At 43.7% G+C, this 21,351-nt stretch overlaps 1 protein-coding gene across 1 annotated transcript; it reads right to left on the bottom strand.

Annotated features, from left to right (window-relative positions):
• Nucleotides 1–18,007: 18,007 nt before the first annotated feature.
• On the bottom strand, nt 18,008–19,167 carry LOC127349103 (zinc-finger homeodomain protein 9-like). The gene has a single exon (XM_051374890.2). It carries the CDS (start codon nt 19,116–19,118, stop codon nt 18,066–18,068), a length of 1,053 nt encoding a protein of 350 aa, XP_051230850.1. The 5' UTR covers nt 19,119–19,167; the 3' UTR covers nt 18,008–18,065.
• Between the last annotated feature and the right edge of the window lie 2,184 nt (nt 19,168–21,351).

The following is a 21,351-nucleotide window of genomic DNA, read 5'->3' as shown; positions in this document are numbered from 1 at the left end:
AGACCAAACAACTTGTCGAGAATGACTAGTCGACGACAAGTGCTGAATGGCATATAGACCAAACTACTTGTCGAGAACGACTAGTCGACGACAAGTACTGAATGGCATCTAGACCAAACAACTTGTCGAGAACGACTAGTCGACGACAAGTGTTGAATGACATCTAGACCAAACTACTTGTCGAGAACGACTAGTCGACGACAAGTACTTCAACAATACATCATAGTCTTACCAGATCATCTAGCACAAACATAGTTTTCAAACACTAACAATTGCACAAACATAGTTTTCAGACACTGACCAACATAGATAGCAGCATAATATCTCCATCATATTTAGATTGTCATACATAGAGGCAGTCAACAACACACATAGCATAATATCTCTAATCTCCATCATAATATCTCTAATACATCAAGAGCTAACCAGGTACTAGATCATCCTAGCAACTAGTGATTCATTACAAGGCAAACATATCATTCAGCACACATTGCAGCTATCTTCTTCATCTTATCCTTCTGGACATGTAAAGCATTGAGTAGGTCTGAAACATAGTACTTCACCTTCCTATTTTCATCCTTCAAAGTGGCAGCTAGTTGCTCTCCCTTCCCCTTTTCTTCCTTCAAGGTGGCAACTACTAGCTCTAACTTCTTCTTTTCTTCCTTCAAGGCGGCAAGTACTAGCTCTACCTTCTTCTTTTCTTCCTTCAGACATGCTACTTCTTGCTCTGCCTTCTCCCTTTTTTCCTTCTCAAGCTCCATGTTATGGTTAGTCAGCTCTGCAACATGCTCCAAAGTGTTACCCAATTGCTTGTGCAGTTCCAGGTTCCTCTTTTCTAATTCCCTTTTTTCTAGCACTAGCTGGTAGTTCTTTGTTGCATACTCAACATTGCCATGCATCCTTGAGTCTCTCTCCTCCTCATACATTTCCCAAATTTTCAGCAAAGAGTGCTTCAGTGTAGATGGCCACTCCCCATCTACCCAATGCACTGTGTCACAAATATTTTCATCCTACATACATCGAGCAAATATATTTAGTACCAACTAAATTATACTAACTAAATTATACTATGAAGTGTAGCTAAATTATAGATGCAGTGTACCTAAATTATACAACAATTTCTTACTAAATTATACAAAGTAGTACCTAAATTATACAACAATATTTCTTACTAAATTATATAGGCAGATTACTAACTAAATTGTACAAGCAACTACCTAGCATAAATTGTACAGGGAACTACATATATTGTACTGCCAACAACAGGGCATAGCTTCAGACAATGGAATCAAATTGCAGTTAGTAAAAACAATCCAATCAACTAACCTACCTTACAACCACATGCCAGAAATTTTCTTCCGGTGTTTGCACATTCAAAACACACATACTTGTACATGGGCAGATCATGCTTGCACCTCAGGTGACAGTCATCATAGCCGGTGAAATCTGGGTCTAAAATGCTGGCTGGGATCTAATACAGAGTAGAGGAAGCAAAATTTACTACTGCATTCAACAAATCGACGCACACTGAAAGAATCAATCGACAAATCGAAGCCCAAGTGAAGAAATCCCAATCCGAAATAAACGAAAACCCTAACCCTAACCGACACACATACCGGTGGACAAGGACTGAAGTCGTGCCCCTCGGAGAACCCAGAGAGCAGGCTGTCGCTGCTGCTTTCTCCATCATTCCAGGAGGGCATGGCGGCGCGAGCGGCACGGCGGCGAGAGAGGATAAGAGGGTGCGGCGACCGGCGATCGATGAGACAAGATAAGAGGGTGCGGTCCGGTTCGACCCGACCGGCTACCTCTTAAGGTCTCCATGCAGAAACGGCGAAGCGAACGGCCGTCTGCCAACGTGGCACCTGATAGTGGGTCCAACGAGGTTAAAACGCTACCAACTCCACTTTTGTGCAATCTGTAATGGCTAGCCCAAGAAGTTGTACATTTCTGAAAAAATTACCAAAGTTGGTACTGACATGTTAACCTAGCCTGAAATGTGGTAGTTTTCTGTAATTTACTCCCACCCGAAAGTCTGAACCCTTGGTGTCACATGCTTATTTTTCTAAATCTTTTTCAGCAATTGAACAGTTGTCAGATTACCCTCCCGTGGCTTTGGTTCTCCATTTTTCTGCAGATTCTGAATACCTGCTTTGTATGCACTTTTAGCATTGCATTTACCTGTGGGCGCTAGTTTCCAATAAAGCATATCTTCTTCCTCGGATAAAATAATAGGAGTGTTTTTTATTTCAGTTGCCATAGGAGCATGGAATAAAAGATCAAGCAATTGAGTATTCCAGGCTTGCTGATTTGGTAGCCACAAATCCTTCACATGAGCTGGATAAGAGTAACCTGCAGGTTGAATGATTAAGTAATCATATATATTAGCTCAGTCTTTGAACCAGTGTGTGCTCGAAACAGAGATGTGTCCTTGTGTTATTTGGTAGAAAGTGTGGGTTTTAAGAATAGGAAGAATTTTGATTATGGAGGCCCAGAAGGCAGATTTTGGCACATTTGAATTTGGGCGCCAAAGCGAGGAGTCAGGAAAATATTTAGATTTGAGTACAGAGTGAAGGAAGTCATTAGGCTTATCTGCAATTCTCCACGCTGCCATGAGTATAAGAGTTTGGTTCATAGCTTGAAGATTCCTAATTCCAAGTCCTCCTTCATTTTTGGGTGCACAAATATCCTTACAAGCTCTTAAACAAAAGGATCTTGAATTTGTTTCGTCTCTAACACCAGTTCACCAGAAATTTCTTATAATGGTTGTAAGTTTTGCAAGGAACTTTTTGGAAAAGAGGATGTTTGACATGTAGTAGACAGGAATGGAGGAAAAGACTGATTTTATGAGTTCAAGTTTGGCTGCATGGGGGAGCTTATCTGCTTTGTATGTATTGAGTTTGCATTTGAATTTGTCAATCACGAAGTTGTAAGCAGAGGCTCGGTCTTTGGCTGGTAGGATTGTAGGATGGCCCAGATGCATGAAATTGTTGTCAATGGTTGCCACCGGGAAGATTTGAGTGATGTCTTGAATAAGAGGTGGAATGACATGTTTACTGAAAATAATGCCAGATTTGCTCCAGTTCGGGATTTGGCCATATCGATTACAGAAATCTTGCAAAATTTCCTTCAATTTTGTTGCTTCTTGAACTGTAGCTTGTCCACATATGAGTAGGTCATCTAGAAAAAGAAGTGAGTGTATCGAGGGGCAATTTGGGCCTAAGGTTATACCTTCAAGACAACTCTCAGACATAGCCTGTTGCAAAGCATTAGATAGTTCATTTATAGCTAAAACAAACAAATAAGGTGACAAGGGACATCCTTGTCGAATACCTATGTTTCCTTTGAATTTCGCAAACGGTTGCCCATTGATGACAATAGAAAAGATCGGCGATGAGATGCAGAAATGGATAAGATTTATGAAATGATGATGCAACCCTTTGCGAGCAAGGGCCATGACAATTAAATTCCATTCAAGCCTATCAAAAGCTTTTGCCAAATCAATTTTAAGCATAAAGGATTTGCTTTTCCAAGAACCCAAGGCAAAAGAATGAGTAATTTCTTGAGCAATTATAATGTTGTTGCTAATTCGCCTACCTTCAGTAAAAGCTTGTTGCGAAGGGTGAACATAGTCTGGTAAGTGAGGCTTAAGTCTATTAGCAAGACATTTAGCTATAATTTTGTAGATGACATTACATAGGCTAATAGGTCTATAGTCAGCCGCAACTGAAGAAACAAGCTTCTTAGGGATAAGAGCAATATGAGTTTCATTTATGTGTGCTGGCATAATACCTATTTGGAAGAAGTTTCTTACTAGCTGCACAACATCATGGCCAATCCAATCCCATGTTGTTATGTAGAATTCGACATTGAAACCATCTGGCCCCGGTGATGCATTCCTTTTCATCTCTTTCAGCGTCTCTAAAATTTCACGTTCGTCTGGTATGTTGTTGGTGTAATCATGTGTGTCTTGAGGAAGATTTTTTCCAATAAAAGTCCTACCATTGTTAGCATTTGTAGAAGCAAAAATAGATCTGAAATAATTTACAAAAGCACTGCTTATTTTGTCTGGCATGAACTGAAGCACATCGTTTTCATCTTTTATCGAAACAATTGTGTTTCTTCTTCTCCTTTTAACCACCGCATGATGGAAGAAAGAAGTGTTTCTATCCCCATCCTTGGCCCATTGTTTCTTAGCCCTCTGCATGTAGTAATTTGTGAGCTTTGCCATAGTTTGTTCATACCTTGTAGATAAAGCCATCTCCAGTACATGGTCCTGTTGTGCTAGATGCTTCATTTGAATTTGCTTAATATGTTCTTCAATGCTGTTCAGCTCAAGATTTAATGGGTTCTTTTTTCTGCACCAAATTCTAAATGTGCCTGCAAGATGGTTAGTCCTTGCCGAGAAAGATTTGTTTGCAGTTGATAGCCAGTCATTTTTCGCACAATTTTGGAAATCATTCTCTTTCAACCACCAATTTTCGAATTTGAAAGAGCGCCTAACTCTACGAACAGAACCATCAGTTGAAAGAAGAATGGCAGCATGGTCACTAAGAGTGTGAATAAGAGGCATGGTGTACACATTTGTGATAGGAAAAGCAGAACATCAGTCAACATTAACCAAACAACGATCTAGCCTTTCAAAAGTGGGCGTAGAAGAATATCTTATGTTTGTCCAAGTGTAAGCGGGACCACTGAACCACAAATCAAAGAGACCACATTGCTTAACAAAAGCACGAAAAGCATGCATGTGAGTATGATTTATATTGGGAGAATTTTTGTCCATATCATATAAAAGATCATTCATGTCGCCCATACATAACATAGGCTGGCTGGAATTATCATACACAAAAGCAGCCACTTCAATTCAAATAGCACTAGTTTGGCGATGATACGGGTCACCATAAATACAAACTAACCCAAACTTAAGATTAGTATTAGTATGTACAACCATTGCTAGGATAAGATGAAAGCTAGAATTACGGATATTAACTTGCAGATCGTCATTCCATATCAACCAAAGACCACCCAAGCGTTTTTGAGAGGGAACTATAAAGCTACCAGACATGTTAAACCTAGCATTGAGCTCAGCAGATTTTACTTTAGTGGATTTAATTTCAAAAAACAAAAATTACCTGTGGTTTTGCAGCGTCTACCATTCTGGCAATATGCAACATTTTTTCACTGCCTAGGCTCTTGCCCATGCAATTGCAGTTCCATCCTAGGGCCTTCATGGCGCCTGTGGCGCCTTAAGGGTTGGCGCCATTGCCTCATTAAGAAGTTCCATATGTTGTTGACGTGCAGGTTCCATTTGCTGATTAATTCCGGTGCCGGATGTAGATTGCATGTCATTCCCATTCTTTTGGTGGCATCTTTGATCAGTAGTTCCAAAAGGAGTATCCTGACTCAGGTTGTTATTGCGGCCCACCTGAGGAGTTGAGAACACTCCATACCTATAGTCCTGCGTGTCTACAGATGTGGCTGGTGAAACTGGTCTGAGAGGCCATGGATCATGCTCTGGTGTAGTGGCAAAATGGGATCTTGAGTAAGATCTTGCAGGCGTCTGCTAGGAGTGCGAGCATATGGATGACCCATTGCCCCTATAGAGATGATCTTGCTTCTTCGATGAGGCCCTCCTTGCTCCACTTGACCGGCTCGTCTGATACGTGTCCAAGTTACAGCTTCTTTATTATCTTGTGAGATATGAAATCTGAAACTTATCCTACTTGATTCAGGATATCGGCAAGCAAGCTAATTGATCCCCTATTCATAGGTATACCATAAGCCCTAATTATGATCATAATATGATCCAATCTGTAATCAGTGCTTGAGTTTGTATTGTCATTTGGATCAAACCATTCAACTAGAAGATTATCTGAACCCACTGCCCATGGTTGCCTAATGTAAACTGAAACCATATCTTCATGAGATCTAAAGTGGGCCATAAATATTGTATTTGATACCTGAGACATGGCATAAAATTTGCTTCTCCATGCTCTGGTTAAGGATTGCTGCAAGGTTTGTTGAGATATATTCCTTAGCGTTCCGTCAGTACAAGCCACCTTCATTATGAGGCAGAAAGAGAAATCTAGCTCTTGTTGTTGTACCATTTGTTTGGTCTGCACCCTACATAAGCTCGGCTCCGATAAGCTCATGGCTTGTAGAGTCATAGCTAGATCTGGAGCCTCCTCTTCTTCTTGTTGAATTTGCGGCCATGCTTCCTTTCCTTCTTCATTCTTCTGGTTCCCATTCATGTCGTATGTGGGAAATAGGTGAGAAGGGATTGCTGAATATTTGGGTAGTAAGAGAAATAGATGGATTGGAGTGATGAGGGAGGAAGATTGGAGATAAAAAAGATGAATTGGTGTGGTGCAAGAGGAAGATTGGAGAGAAAAGGATGGATTTGAGTGGTGCGGGAGGAATATTTAGATAGGGATTTGAGGACGGAGAGAGTGAGGGGGGTTAGAACAGCATATCGCCAGACGCCATAGAGGACGGAACACCCAAGAATTTGTGGTTCATTCTTGTGGTTACATTGTACGACCAACAACTTTGTAAAAAAAGAGTCTGCATTGAAATCAAGTACTTGACGGATGTTGTTTGTGAAAAGCGAGATATCATTAAGGAAATGAGCACTCTTACTAGTCAAGAGGAACGGAGATTTAGTCTGCTTGAGCAAGAGCTCCACGATGAGAGATGCGCTGTTGTTTCTCTTACTCAAAGTCTCACACTATTGAAATGCATGAACATGACAAAGCTAAATCTATTGGAGATCTTGATGAGGCTTATACTCAAGAGCTTGATGCTCATCATTAAGGAAATGGGCACTCTTGCTAGTCAATAGGAACTGAGATTCAATCTTCTTGAGCAAGAGTTCCACGATGAGAGATGCGTTGTTGTTTCTCTTACTCAAACTATTGAAATGCATGAACTTGACAAAGTTAAATCTCTTGCAGATCTTGATGAGGCTCCCAAGTATACTCAAGAGCTTGATGCTTTAAAGAAAGAACTTGAAGTTGTTCGTGCTTCTCTCTGTAAGGATTTTGAGCACCTTGAAAAGGACCACAATCTCCTCAAGGGGGAGCTCGCCAAACTTTAAAAAGGGGTATGATCAACTCCATGATTCCCATTAAAGTCTTTCGCCTCTTCTTCTGATCCCATCATTGTTGATCTAAATTCTTGTGCTACTAACACATCCCTCATTAATGAGAACAAGAAGTTGAAAGCTCAACTTCAGAAATTATCTCTCATGCATTCAAGGAGAAAAGAACCTTAATGAGGTTCTTAGCCAACATAAGGAGAGATCCGGTCAAGGAGGGTTTTGGTTTGTCTCAGGCAACAAACAAGAATGTTATTCCTCCCAAAAAGATTAACTTTGTGCAAGAAGAGAATGTGAATGGCAATGAATATGACGGTGTTGTGGGGAATGCCACTAGGGGTAATCCTACTCACATCAATTTTTCCGGGAAGTATAATCCATCTTATCTTCTTGTCAAGAGCAAAGATGGTGAAGTTTATGCTAAATATGTTGGCCATCGCAATGGTTATGCTTATAGAAAATATGCTACTCCCTCATGTTCAAAATAATTGCTCAAAATGGATGTATCTAGACATGTTTTCGTTTGTAGATATATCCATTTTGGGCAATCATTTTGAACTGGAGGGGTATTTGGGTTCCGAAGACCCTTGTTACTAACATTAACGGACCCATTGTGAAACGGGGACCTAAGATCAAGCCTTGAATTCTTGTAGGGATATGTATCCGGCGGAACAAAATTGATCTTTGATAGTGGTTGCACTAATCATATGACCGGGGGAAAATGAGTGCTTGAGGAGTAGAAAGTGTACCCAACTTTTATCGCAAGCATTCTCTATGGAAATAACGGAAGAGTTTTAGGCAACCAACACTGTCGGTCCATTAGCTCAGCTGCCGGCAGTTAGGGTTTAGTCTTGTACCATAAGTTAACTTGTAACCCAAGATGTACCCCCTCTATATATACTAGCAGAACTCCTGTGCTTCGCTACGGAGAAAACGGCAATTAATATCTTTTAGATGTATCTAAGGTGGAAAGTGTTTGGTTTTTCAAATTCTGAAGCCCTCCAAAATTGTCATGGCGATGCCGATGTATAATGGGTGCTAGCCTTCCCCTAAAAATCATAACGAACTTGCGGCCAATTAGATTTTTCAAAGCATCAATTTTATAATGGAGTTTGATGTTAATACATATCAGTGTCAACAATACAAGATTCAACACAATGTTCTAACATGGACGGAAAATTAGCTTAGATTAATCTTTATCATTTCGAACAGATTAAAATGAGAATCTATAGTATATGGTTGCACCTAACTTAGGTCCTCCCCTAATTGAATTAAGATTTACAAAATATTTACCATGTTGTTTAGAACTCAGATGCTAGTGAATCCATGCCTCCCTAGGAAACTTTGGTCTCATATAAGCGCACACACACACACACACACTTGAGCTTGTCCTCTTGCTGCATAGAGGATTGGGCTTTTCTCTCATCGAGAGCATTTACTTATTTGCTATTTATTTTCTGCACTTTAGTTTTATTGCAAACTATACACCAAAAAACACCAAAACTGTTACTCGATTATTGATGTTTTTTCCTCGATTCTGCTAACCAATACCTTCAGCTCCTCGTGGGTTCGACAAACTTTTTTATTTAAAAAGTACTACAATTGATCCCCTGCACTTGGGAGCCATCAGCCCCTTGCTGAGTGGCCCCTTTGTTTACTTACCAAACCATAGGGTCTCTTATGGCCCTTGCTGCTGATGTCGGGCGGGGACTACTAGACGTGCGTTGTCTGGCTTGTCCCATATGGTTATGGATTAGATTTCGATGGCGTGGGTGGATGAGAATCCGTCAACGCTTTCTGTGGAGGAGGAGTGGAATCTGCTCCTCGGACACCCAATCCCTTTCTAGATCTCACGACTCCAGTTGTTTTGAGTGCTCGAACCATAACCTAGTCACTCCTCTTACATTAGCACCACTGGACAGATGTCGTGAAGGCACTAAGGGAAGCCACTGTGAGAGACGTGCGATTGACGTGTTTTCTAGATGCCCTCAAGGAGAAATGCGCTTGACTTGTGAACATATCTATTGATAAACTATAGCTGGAAGTAGGTCTTTATCTTCACTGTGAGGGGCCAAACCTGGGTACATCGTGTGCGGCAATCTCGTCTAGGACATCCAGTGTTGCAGTTGCTCTCCACCTCATCTAAGCTACCTTGTAGTGTCTTTCACAATACTCCATCGACAAAAAATGATCTTTGCATGAATTATTAACTATGTTTCAAAAATATGCAAGTGACTCCTCTACTAAAATGCATCAAGAAGGTTTTGGATCTGATATAGTTGATCTTGTGATTAAAGAAAAGATAAATAGGTACAAACAAGAGGCTATGATACCATCTAAGCTTAGGGATATATGTCGGCCAAAAATACATGTCACCATAGAAAACATTACACGCATAGATGTGCTTGACTTGGGGTCTAATGTGAGTGCTATACCAAAAAAGTTATACGATTCACTTAACACTGGTCCTATGGAAAATGCAATATTGATTTCAAACTTGTTGATTTCTCTACTAGACATGCTTTATGTAGAGTTGATAATGGCATGATTGAATTCCATATAACTTCATGCTTTAGGTAGAGGCCCCATGAATTGGGGCTTGCGGAAACAAGCTGGAGCAACTGTAAGACATGTTGAGTATGTTTTAATGTTTTTTTTTGTGTGGCTCTCTATGAGCGAAGACGCCGTCTTACAAGGTGATCTTGAAAGAGAACACCTATATGAACAACACTACTAATCACATCGTGGGAGATTTGAGTGAATCTCTAGTAAGCTCATCAAAGGGCGAGAGAGTGTGACTTACAAGCACCACCTGAGGGGAAACCTATGGCGGCTACCATGCCAACATGGAGTGAAACTTGTTGCACAAGGCTTACAATTAAATTCTAGTCCATTGTTGAGTTATAGCCAATCATAGCTCTTTGTCTTGACCGAAGTTAAACTTAACAGTCTCCATTGAACTGCAAGTATATTAAACAGCCTCCGTCCCACAATATGTTGTGCATAATTTTGCGTGAAATTCAAAATTCACGAAGTTTAACCAAATATATATAAAAATAATATAGACATCTATGACACCAAATATATATAATACAAAAATATATTCAATGATGATTCTAATGGCATCAAATTGGCACTGCATATGATCATATTTTATAAATTTATATGGTCCAACTTTATTATTAAATTTGACTTATGCAACACATATTTTGGAAAGAGGGAGTGCTACCGCCCCTCACAGATTTGGATTTTATGCATAACGACCATCGGCTGAAATTGAGAGCAACCTATATAAAGCCTTTCACAGGGTTAATTTCTTAGATGGCCGCCTAGCACCACTTATAGTTGGAGCAATATAAGTAGCAACATCGCACATCTCATGACGTTTTAGTGAGACGATATGACAATAAATGAATAAATAAATTGAGGTGATAACTAACTATATTACCATAACACTACACATTTCAAGACAAGATAAATCTTATAATATAGGGTTTTCTATTTCTGTGCCCTCGGGTCCTTAGTTGTACTCAGTTTTCCCTAGCTCATTAGTTTTTCCTCAGTTTCCCCTCCCTCTAGTTTGAAATCCCTCGCAAACGCTGGAATGGCCGGTTGCCGTCTGATCAGAGGCCTTGACCGTTAATCTGACGGTGGGCTGCACAGGGGCAGTTACTCCCTGGCCGTCTCGTGCTGACGGGTAGGGTCAGGAGACACGTCGGAGCAACCATCCATCTATTGCTGACGTGTGGGCCGTTTTATTTCTTGATTGTATACGCGGTGCTACCAATGACAAATGGGGCCCCTCTATAGGGTTGCCGCAGCCAATGACCAGTGGGGTCGTGTATTTTTCAGGCAAAAACATATATTGCCGCTCTGCGGGGCTACTGCTGCCAATGATCAGTGGGGTCGTGTATTTTTCAGGAAAAGACATATATTGCCGCTCTGTGGGGCTGCCGCAGCCAATGACCAGTAGGGTCGTCTATTTATTTAGAAAAAATCATATATCTCCACCGGCAGCCCCCAAATAGTATTTTGAAATTTAAAATTTGGGGATGCTGCTCCCACACCGGCGCCCCCCATACGCCAGGCCCGATAGATTTTGAAATTTAAAATGCTATTTAAAAGGGAACACAAATTCATACGAAATTTATACAAAAGTAGCTCGGATTTAAACATAACTAAAACTTAAACACCCTAAACTTAATCATGGTCTACTGGCCGTCGGTTGGGGCACCCTGCCTCATCGTCGTTCTTCGCCATTGTCGCCTGCGTCCCTGCCCGCTTCTCCTCCCTTTCTTCGCGCATCTGGCGGTGGAGCATGGCGGCCGGCATCGCAGGGGCTTGTCGGCGGTGCTGTCCCCGCGCTTCTAGCCTTTCCCGAGAAGCTTCAATCTCGGCGCGGCTCGCGTGCTTGCGGGCGAACGCCTCGTAGTGACGATGAGTGTTGAGCTCTGCGAGCTTCTGTCGCTCCGCCTCCATGAGGTGCTGTCCCGCCTCCTCCGTGGCCGCTCGCTGGCGCGAGATCTCGAGGACGTGCTCGAGATTCGCGTCTTTGATGAACTCGCGTTGCTCCTCCTTCAACCTCTGGTATCGTTGCGCGTTCAGTGATGCGAGGATCGTCGCCTGCTCTGGGTGGGCGGGGGCCTGCGGTGGCTCGCCCGACTGCGCTGCCTCCTCCGCCGCATCTGCGATATAGGCCTCGTGCCACGCCGTGAACCGTGGGTCCTTGTCCTCGTCGGAGTTGTACTCCGCATCGGCCTGCGGCTGCGGCTGCGGTGGTGGTGGAGGCAGTGCGCGGCCGTTGAGGCCAAGCATCGAGTAGGTGGTCTTCAGACGGCGCGGCATTTTGATGTGGAGAGGAGAGAATGGAGCGGCGGTGGTGGAGATGAGAGGAGAGAATGGATCGGTTGGTAGTGGACGATGCGAACCGTCGCGTCCTCTCGCTGACAAGGCGCCCCCACCAGCTATATAGTACTCCCTCCGTCCATAAATAGATGCCAAAAATTTATTTAAATTCCGGATGTATCTATACACTAAATTATGTCTGGATACATTCAAATTTAGATAAATTTTTGGCATCTATTTGTGGACATAGGTAGTACTGTATTTTTGTGTGGCTGTAACCACTGTATTTTGTCATACAATTTCCTAGTTGTGCTATAATTTTAGCATGCATGAATATCTTATAAAAGTGAAGGGATCCGAAAAGTGAAAGCATGTACCAGCCTCTCGGATTAAATACATATCAATATTCCCAATCAAGTTGGGATAGAATTCAAATCATACATCGAGAAAGTGGAGAAGATTTGTTTGAGACGGATGTAGTAGTTCGAACAAACTTGTCATAATTTATCACAATTTGCAGCATCGAGCACGGCCGCGCAGCGATGGGCTGGATGTACGGCTTCGCAACCACTCTTGGCACTGGCGCCGTCTTGGTGTACTTCATCAGCGACGGATCTGAGGAGGGCGATACGTCGCAGCGATGTTGTAGGCGGTGGCTTCAATGTTGTTGGCATCGATGACCACTGTCGGCACGGCCGCCGTCTTGGTGTTCTTCATTAGCAACGGATCTGAGGAGGGCAACGGAAGTGAGACATCGGCAGGCTCCAACATTGAAGGCTGGATCTTAGGAGGGCGATACGTCACAGTGATGTTGTAGGCAATGGCTTCAATGTTCTTGGCATCGATGACCACTGTCGGCACGGCCGCCATCTTGGTGTTCTTCATCAGCGACGAATCTGAGGAGGGATGGATCGGCGGATTCGCGGCGCCATTGTAGACGATGGCTTAAATCGTCTTGGCATCGATTCGCATGGCCATCGTCGAAGCGATGTTGTAGGCGATGTCTTCAATGTTCTTGGCATCGATGACCACTGTCAGCACGGCCACCGTCTTGGTGTTGTTCATCAGCAACAGATCTGAGAAGAGAAACAAAAGTGAGGCAGAGAGACATTTCAAATATTTCTGAGGGTTAGATCCTCACTAGCACTCTTAGAGCGTTGACGCATGCACGCTGCAGATCCGCCCCACCGCACGCACGCTGCAGATCCGCGCCGCCGCGGCCGCCAGAGTAAGAGAGGAAATAGGAGAGAGGAAGATGCGACAGGACTATGCGACTCCCAGGGTTGGTAGGTATGTGCTCTGCTCTTCTCTCCGTATGCGTCCACCGAGGTAGAGAGAGATATACAGGCCGTCCGATCATAAATGATCCAACGGTGCAAGCGTATGTTGAGCTATCAACCAACCAAGATCCGTGTGACATACATCTCGACCAATCAGAGATCAGCCAGTGAGTACAAGTGAGGAAAACTGAGTAGAACTAAGAGGGGGGAAAGTGAGGAAATGTTTATCAGAAGGGCAAAACTGAGTAGGACTAAGTAAAACAAGTGGACCCGGAGGGGAAAAACTGAGTAAAACTAAGTAAAACAGGAGCACCCAAATAATAAAGGGAGTAAGGGAAATTGAAGCTTTTGGCATAAAAAATATTATATTGTGTTACTTGAACAATATATTACATTTTGGCCGACGTGACATTGTTTGCAATTCAAAGATACACAAGTGTGGCGAATTTGGACTCATTTGGACAAAGTTTGTAAGCATAGTTGGTATTTGGGAGGTGTGTTGAGTAGAAAGCCCTGCATCTTCATAGCTAGTAGCTCATGGATTAGGAAGTGGTTTTGGGAAAGGGTTACTTCATATCTCTATATTTCATTTTCCATTATTATTTCTCTAGGTTGTAGATAACATAACAAGACTCCATGGGAAGGTTCCACCATGTTTTGAATTATTTTGAATTAAACTAAACCCAAAACTATATTTTTTGAGTTTAGTCACTTAGAAAATGATAAATGTGGTTTAAGCGATGAACTTATTCGAGGTGCATGACCATAGAAAACTTGCAATAACACATACATTATTGTGATTATTCAACACACAAAGGGATCCCAACACAAATTGTTCATACAAAAGGATCCCCAATACAAAGGGATCCCCAATACAAATTGTTCATACAAAGGGATCCCCAATACAAATTGTTCATACAAATTCAAATTAATTGTTCATACAAATTCAAATTAATTGTTCAAATCTTTCTCTTGCTCCTGGTGTTACTCGCTGGGGCCACCACCTTACTCCGGGTAACCCTACCAGGGATATTACCGGTGTCTACCTTCCTTTTGCCCTCTTTCTTGTTCTTCTTCTTCTCTTCGGGTTGTGCGACAACAACCATATCATACGAAGCTTGCACTCTTTCTTCTAATGCACTTTCTTCCCTTGCTTGTACAATCTGCTCTTCAAACTATTCTCTCATATGGCGCATCAGTTCTTCATCGGCCTCTCGATCCATATGTTCCCTCTGCTCTCGATCCATCGGTTCAAGCAGCTCTCGATCCATCGGTTCAAGTAGCTCTTCATCCATCGGTTCAAGCAGCTCTCGATACATCGGTTCAAGCAGCTCTCGATCAATCTCCTCATGTTGAATTGTTTCTTCAATCTCCTCGTGTTGAATTGCTGCTTCATTCTCCTCTGCATTTGCTGCTCCCGCCTGATCTTCCATTCCAAAAGCTGGGTCAACATCGTTTTTACAAAGCCTACCAATGTGTCCAGAGATTCCACAATGTTTGCACTTACGTTTTCGAATCGGTGCACCACCCTCTGCACTAGCTCTGATCCTACTCTTCCTCGGCCTACCTGCCGGCCTAGTCAAAATTGGAGAGTACAGTTTGAAGCCTGGATCATCTTTCATCCATTGGTCTTTTCCCAACAAGGTAGGAACATTCATAGCATATGCAGCCCTAAATTTGGCAACAGGGAAATACTCTGACACATACTGATCAACTTCACCTTCTGCACCCCCTATAACACTCATGAAAAACAATGCGTGTATGCAGGGTATCCCGCGGATCTGCCATCGCCTACATTGGCATGTCCTATCAACCAAACTCACTGGATACCTCCACTACCGGTTTTTACTGCCAGTGTAGGTTACCTCAGCCTCCATTCCTTTTCTGATGCATTGCATCTTCAATTGTTTTGCCCTAGCATGCAAAGACTTAATCAAAGATGGGAGCATGAGATGGCCTTGATATTTGGTGGCTGCAATTCTTTGACGCAAATCGATCTTTATCATGATCATCTGCCTAATCTTATCAAATATTTGCCACAACATAAGCCCTTTCAATGACAAGACCTTTCCATTGAAACTCTCCGCAAGGTTACTTGTTACATAGTCTACCTTGCAAATTTCATTGAATTGGCTTCTTGACCACATCCTACCATGATGTTCATCCAAGTACTCCTTCACCCCAAGTTTTTGTTTATACAACACATCCAAATGAAACAGATACTTCCTACTGCTGCATGTGTATGAAGCTGACCATAGGTTGTCAGTAAAAACTGTACCCTTGAATTTCTTTGTAAAATTTTGTACCAAGTGTCGCATATACATTCCCTATGCTCCACTCCAGGGAATACTGCTTCTACTGCACTCTCCAAACCTTTGCAAGCGTCTGTGTGGATAACAAGTCCTGGTGGTTGACCTATAAGGTCGCGCAAATTCTGCAGAAACCATTTCCAACTTTCCTATGACTCAACCTCCAAAACTCCATAAGCAACAGGGAACATCCAATTGTGTCCATCAACTGCAGTAGCAGCAACTAGCCGTCCTTTAAACCTGCCATGAAGAGCTGTTGCGTCCATGGACAAATAAGGCATGCAACCATCCAGAAAGCCTTTCCAGCAAGCTTTGAAACAAACAAAAGCCCTTCTAAAACATTCCTTATGCATTATCCTCCCGCTTTTCAATTTGTAGGGAACTGTATGCTTGTCTATCGCTACAACACTGCCTGGACTAGCTATCTCCACTTCAGCTTTGAAAGTGTAAAGAAACTGAAAGCTTTCATTCCATGGACCATTGATCCTGTCAAGAGCCATTTCCTTTGCATAGAACATCCTCATGTAAGGTATATGTATATCATACTTCTCTTTTATATTTTTTTGGAGCGTTGTTGGACCAAGTGAAGGAGTTTCTCTCAGCCAATCTATTATTGCATCTGCCAACCAACTAGTCTTTGCTAGCTTTGTTTTCTCCTTTGGCACTCCCCCTCGAGGTGGACAAGTATGGACGATCGAGTTCTTCTTTATCTGAAACATAATGATAAGGGATGTCAGTAACAGTTAACAAATTTTACACCGTGATCTAAAATACACAACTGGTTGGCGTAGTACCTGAACCAGGGTGCTTCTGAGCATTGTGGATGCATGCAGCCTCCACCTACATCTCTTGTATGGGCATTTAACTGTCAACCTACCTGGCTCACTTTTAATAACCTCATAATCATGCTTGGAGGGAATGCAATATGTAGTAAGTGCATTACAATAGTCCATCATCGTTTGAAATACGGTGCCTTCTGCAAGCTGAGGATCCGCCTTGTTCCACTCAATTGTTGGCAAGTCATCACCTTCGTAATCGGCTAAAACGAGGCTATCAGTGTTCTCAGCCTTCTCTTCATCATCAGTATCATCAAATCTGGCACCTTGTGCAATATCTTCCATGTATGGATCCTCCATTGCCTGCTTACTGCATCGATCTACCAATTTAGGAAACATCAAATCATCCTCATCATCTTGAGGAGACTGGTCCTCAATATCTGCATCGTCCTCCACATCGACCGCAGGAACGATCTGGCTACCACTAGCACTGGGGACATATGGTGCTGCTGTGGACCTACAAGGAGCGCGGCGGCGCACACAATTAGTGGAGGGAGCAGCAGTAGAAAGACATGATGCCTGACCATCTGATGATGCCCAAACACCAGATGATGCCCGGACCCTGTCCACATGGATACGAATTTTACCAACACGGCAAGAAGCATTCAAAGCAAAAAAAACGAATTTTCCGATCCTCGTCGGAAGTTAGTGGAACATTTCACCCCTCTGTGCTGTCGAAATATTCGAAATCAACTGAATCGCGAGGGCCCCAGATTTGGTATATAGCGCAGATGTTTTCTTTCAAATTCCTGAGCGAGATGGTGGTTGCAACCACCGCTGCGATGTTAAATCCGCTCATATTGCGTACAGAACCACGCATAAAGCTAGTATCCAGCCTAACCACCAGCCGAAAAGCCAGTGCTGGATCAATCCTATTCGAAAAGCAACACAGTTAGTTGAGCAACAACGATTCGCACTCAAAAACTGCCTACTGTTAATTCACATAGGCAGACGATGCTTACCTAGATGAAATCCATGCGTTAGATCCCTCTGATTCCCAATCTTATCTGCGGTTGAGGGGCAAAATCGGCACACCAGACGGCACGAAAAACTCTCGCGCGCAAAGGGTAGATCGAGTGGAGGCGGAGCCCTCTCCGCCTCCCGGGGGGTGGTGTCGGGGGCAGCTCGGTGGCGGACGACGCCATAAGGTAGGAGGCAGGACGGCGTGGCGGCGGAGGGGCGGAGGGGAAAGCCCTCCTTTTAAGGGGAAAGCTTTGTGTGAGTTCTTCCAGTCCGATGTGTCTCATTGGGTCAACAGTCAACACCATTCAAAAGCAACGGTCAATTTACAACCATCGTGGCTCCCTAGCCGTCACCGTTAACGGCAAAGCCTCTGACCAGACGGCAACCCTTCTATCCGAGCGTGTGCGAGGGGTTTCAAACTAGAGGGAGGAGTTTCAAACTAGAGGGAGAAAAAAAGTTAAGCGGCTAGGGATAATTGAGTACAACTAACGAACTAGGTGCACGAAAATAGAAAGCCCTACAATATATATAATAAATAACATAATACATGAAACCACATATAAAGTACTACCCATTATGAAAATAGTAACATAAACTAGTAAGATAAATTACTCCGCAAAGGAACGAAATGGAATGAGCGGTAGAAGCTAATTGTTTTTTCTTCTTTCTCTCCCCCTTATTTCTCTGCATGTAGTAGTTTATTATTAGGCGGGCTGCGGCGACGAGGTTCAGTTTACTTGGTGGCGGCGGTGAAGGCGGGGGTGGCGGTGCCGTTCATGTTGAAGCCGGTAGCGGTGGGGGCTGGGGAGCTGTGCGTGACAGAGGGGATGAATGGTGCTGGTGGCGGTGATGCGGCTGTGGTGGGGGCGATTTGTATTGGTCCGGCGGCGGGGGTGGTGGCGGCTGAAGAGGCTGCGGTGGCTAAGGCGCGACGGCGGGCGCTGTTGCCGCCCACGTAGTTGCGCTTGTTGTTGTGCATCCACACCTTGAAGACGCCCTTGCTCACGCCGATGTCGCGGCACCACTCGTCCATGGTGGCCTCGTCGCGCTTCTGCTGCCGCCAACCGAGCCGCTCCGACAGCTCCTTCATCCGGTGCTTCTGCTCCGCGGTGAACATGGTCCGGGACCGCTTCCTCCTCGGTGCGCCCCCCACGTGGGCCGGGGCCGGCGGTGCCATCGCAGGCGAGTCCTGGACGGGAAGCGGACTCTGGCTCTGCGCGGCCCCGGGCGGCGCAGTGGCGTTCAGCGAGAGCAGCATGTTCGGCTGCGGCGGCGGGGAGAAGTACGCCGGAGGCTGCGGCGCCACCGGCGCCGGGAGGTGCGCTGGAGGAGCCTGCTGCAGCTGCGGCGGCGAGACGGACCTCCCGTCGACGTACTCGGAGCCGTCGGAGTCGGACTGAGAGTCGGCCGCCGGGAGCCGGTCCTCCGGCTTGTGCTCCTCGCGCTGCGGCAGGCCGTGGAGCACAATGCTCGTCGCCATAGGCGGCGCCGGAAGCAGCGCCACCTGGTGCTGCGCCGGCGACGGAGGCGGCGGCGGCGGCGACGGCTCCACCACCATCTCCTGGCGGTGGAAGTTGCGGTGGCAGCCGCAGGCGACGCACATGAACGTGGCCGGGTCGGGGTTGAGCTCCAGCGACGGCAAGTAAGCCCCGCAGCCGTCGATGGCGTGCCCGCCCGTGAACATCGCGTGGTTCCTGAGGCACTCCCGGTACCTGGACACCACCGCCACTCTGACCGTCGCAGGCCCCACCCTCTTGACGGAGCCGTTGGGGAACATTGCCTCCATGCCGCCTGAGAGGTACCTGTCACTCGCTCCTAGCTTGACAAAGATGAACACTGGTAATGGCCTAAGCCTGGGCTTAGGCACGACAGACAGGAATGGAAGGGTCAAGGGAGCGAGGAGAACTGCAGGCAAGGATGTGAAGGCAAGGCGAGGAGATGAGAGCTTAAAAAGGGCGTCGCCGGAGAGACGGTGACGCGCGGCGACAAGCGAAATAACTCATTGTTATCCCATGTAATTAGTGAGTGCAGACGATAAATTTTGCGAGATCTTGGAGATACTACTACATAGAGATCAATGACGAGGCATCACTATATTGAATCAGTTGCAGCTGTATCCTGCGTCACCTCGTCGAGGAGCAAGCACGGGCCGCTGATCAAGAACCGAAGACACACACCCCGGATGGACGGCCGTTTTTGTTTAACGTCGATCACATTTTTCAGCTGTCATTTTACATCGTCAGATTGATGACCTCGACACGTGTAAACCACTGCTGTACATTTGTCGACCCATATGGCAATCAGTAGTGTAAACAATGTCACAGTGCCACCAACCATAAGATGCACATAATATAGTAACACAGCAAAACATACTAATTACGACAAGAAATCGCAAGAACAAAAGTGAAGTTTTTTTTATCCTCACTTTTAATAAACCAAGAAAAAAAAAGGTCACTCCTATCAAATTTACCAGTCCATCTTGGCTACTAACACTCATAGAGATGTCAACACGTGATCGGATGATTAGGAGAGTAGTAGCACCCCTAGCCTACCAAAGCTTAAACCCCCTTCACACTTTTGGTATCCCATAAAATTGAAATATTCTTTTAGTGGGAGGTGATGTTTCCGTCGATAGCGATGGGCCTGTGGTGACTTTGTCAATCTAAAAAACAGTCAGATCAGTTTCGTGGACTCGATCTCTTGAAAGTATGTAGCTATTTGTGAGCGTCTGCGTAGTACTATGTTTCACACAAAAAACTATAGATAATTTGTAACAATTCTCACCAACTACGTAACATCTAGTGCATAACATAAGTTATATATTTTCCACAAGCTATAGCAAATACCAATAACATAATGAAGTTTTACCTAATAGAATGAAGCTATGCGATCAAGCAAGCAAACGTGTAAACCATTTTAAGCAAATATCACTACCTATAGCAACTTTCAGAACAAGCATAACATATTTTCACCTATTGTTGCAAAATTTGGTACCATACAGAAAGCAGACAATTTGGTTGACCACATATTTTTATTGTCCATTGTCTCATTGCACATTCAACAAATGTGTAAGTAAATACAATATATTCAAGATATCATTGTTGTAAGTAGATAGTCAAGAAATTGTATACATCGAAACCCTCCATTTCAGAGCTTGTTTGGTTCAAGGAAATTTCAAAAAATCCAGTTACATTGTTAGGAAACATGTAAATCTTTACCCTTGCTTTGAGCGGTCATCGAAATTGTATAATCAAGAAATGTATAAATCATTACCTACTCTACATGGCCACACCACTTGTAAACCACTATTGTATATCTGTCGCCCACACATAGCAATCAATACCACAACGTAATAGTAGTAATCTTTTTTTTATTAATCCTCAATTCGAGTTGTCATGGACCTTGTTGTCATTAATCAGGTAGAAATTACTAAGAGTGTATTATAAACCACATTTATTGATTGTCACCACCACATAATACATATAATAACCTAATAATTCACAATTATCACCAGCTACAACATATCTACAAACTATAACGCAGATTTCCTTGATTCTAGGTTTATATTTTCCATATATATAATCAGAAGCAACAAAGCGTGTAAATAATTATTGCATGATGTTAGCAACAACTATACAAGTTATCAAAATGATAACACCTAAAGAATGCATTGTATCAAACTTTTGAAATCTCCAGACACAGTTTTTTTGTCTTATAAGTTATAACCAATATATGTCATGTATTTTTTTGTTAAATGAAATATATTAATATCAATAAGATGGTAATTACACATAGCTTCTGCAACAAAGTAATGTCACGACCTAGCCAAGAAAATGCGGATACACATAGCCAAAAAGGTTTTTTTTAAAGAAAAAATAGCCCCGCCAAAGTGATCAACGACTCACAGTAGCAAGAACCAACCACCACCATTGGCATCACTCGAACTGCACGAGGACCTCTAACATCGACGCCACCAAGAAGGGAACGATGCATAAGTGTTTTGTTGCCTAGTATAACAA

Source organism: Lolium perenne, chromosome 4, assembly GCF_019359855.2.
Source record: "Lolium perenne isolate Kyuss_39 chromosome 4, Kyuss_2.0, whole genome shotgun sequence".
In the NCBI taxonomy this organism is placed as follows: domain Eukaryota; kingdom Viridiplantae; phylum Streptophyta; class Magnoliopsida; order Poales; family Poaceae; genus Lolium; species Lolium perenne.
This window is presented reverse-complemented; position numbering and strand designations above follow the sequence as displayed.

Coding starts and splice junctions, on each gene's coding strand:
- LOC127349103 (XM_051374890.2), bottom strand. CDS start 19,118: ATGGAGGCAATGTTCCCCAACGGCTCCGTCAAGAGGGTGGGGCCTGCG.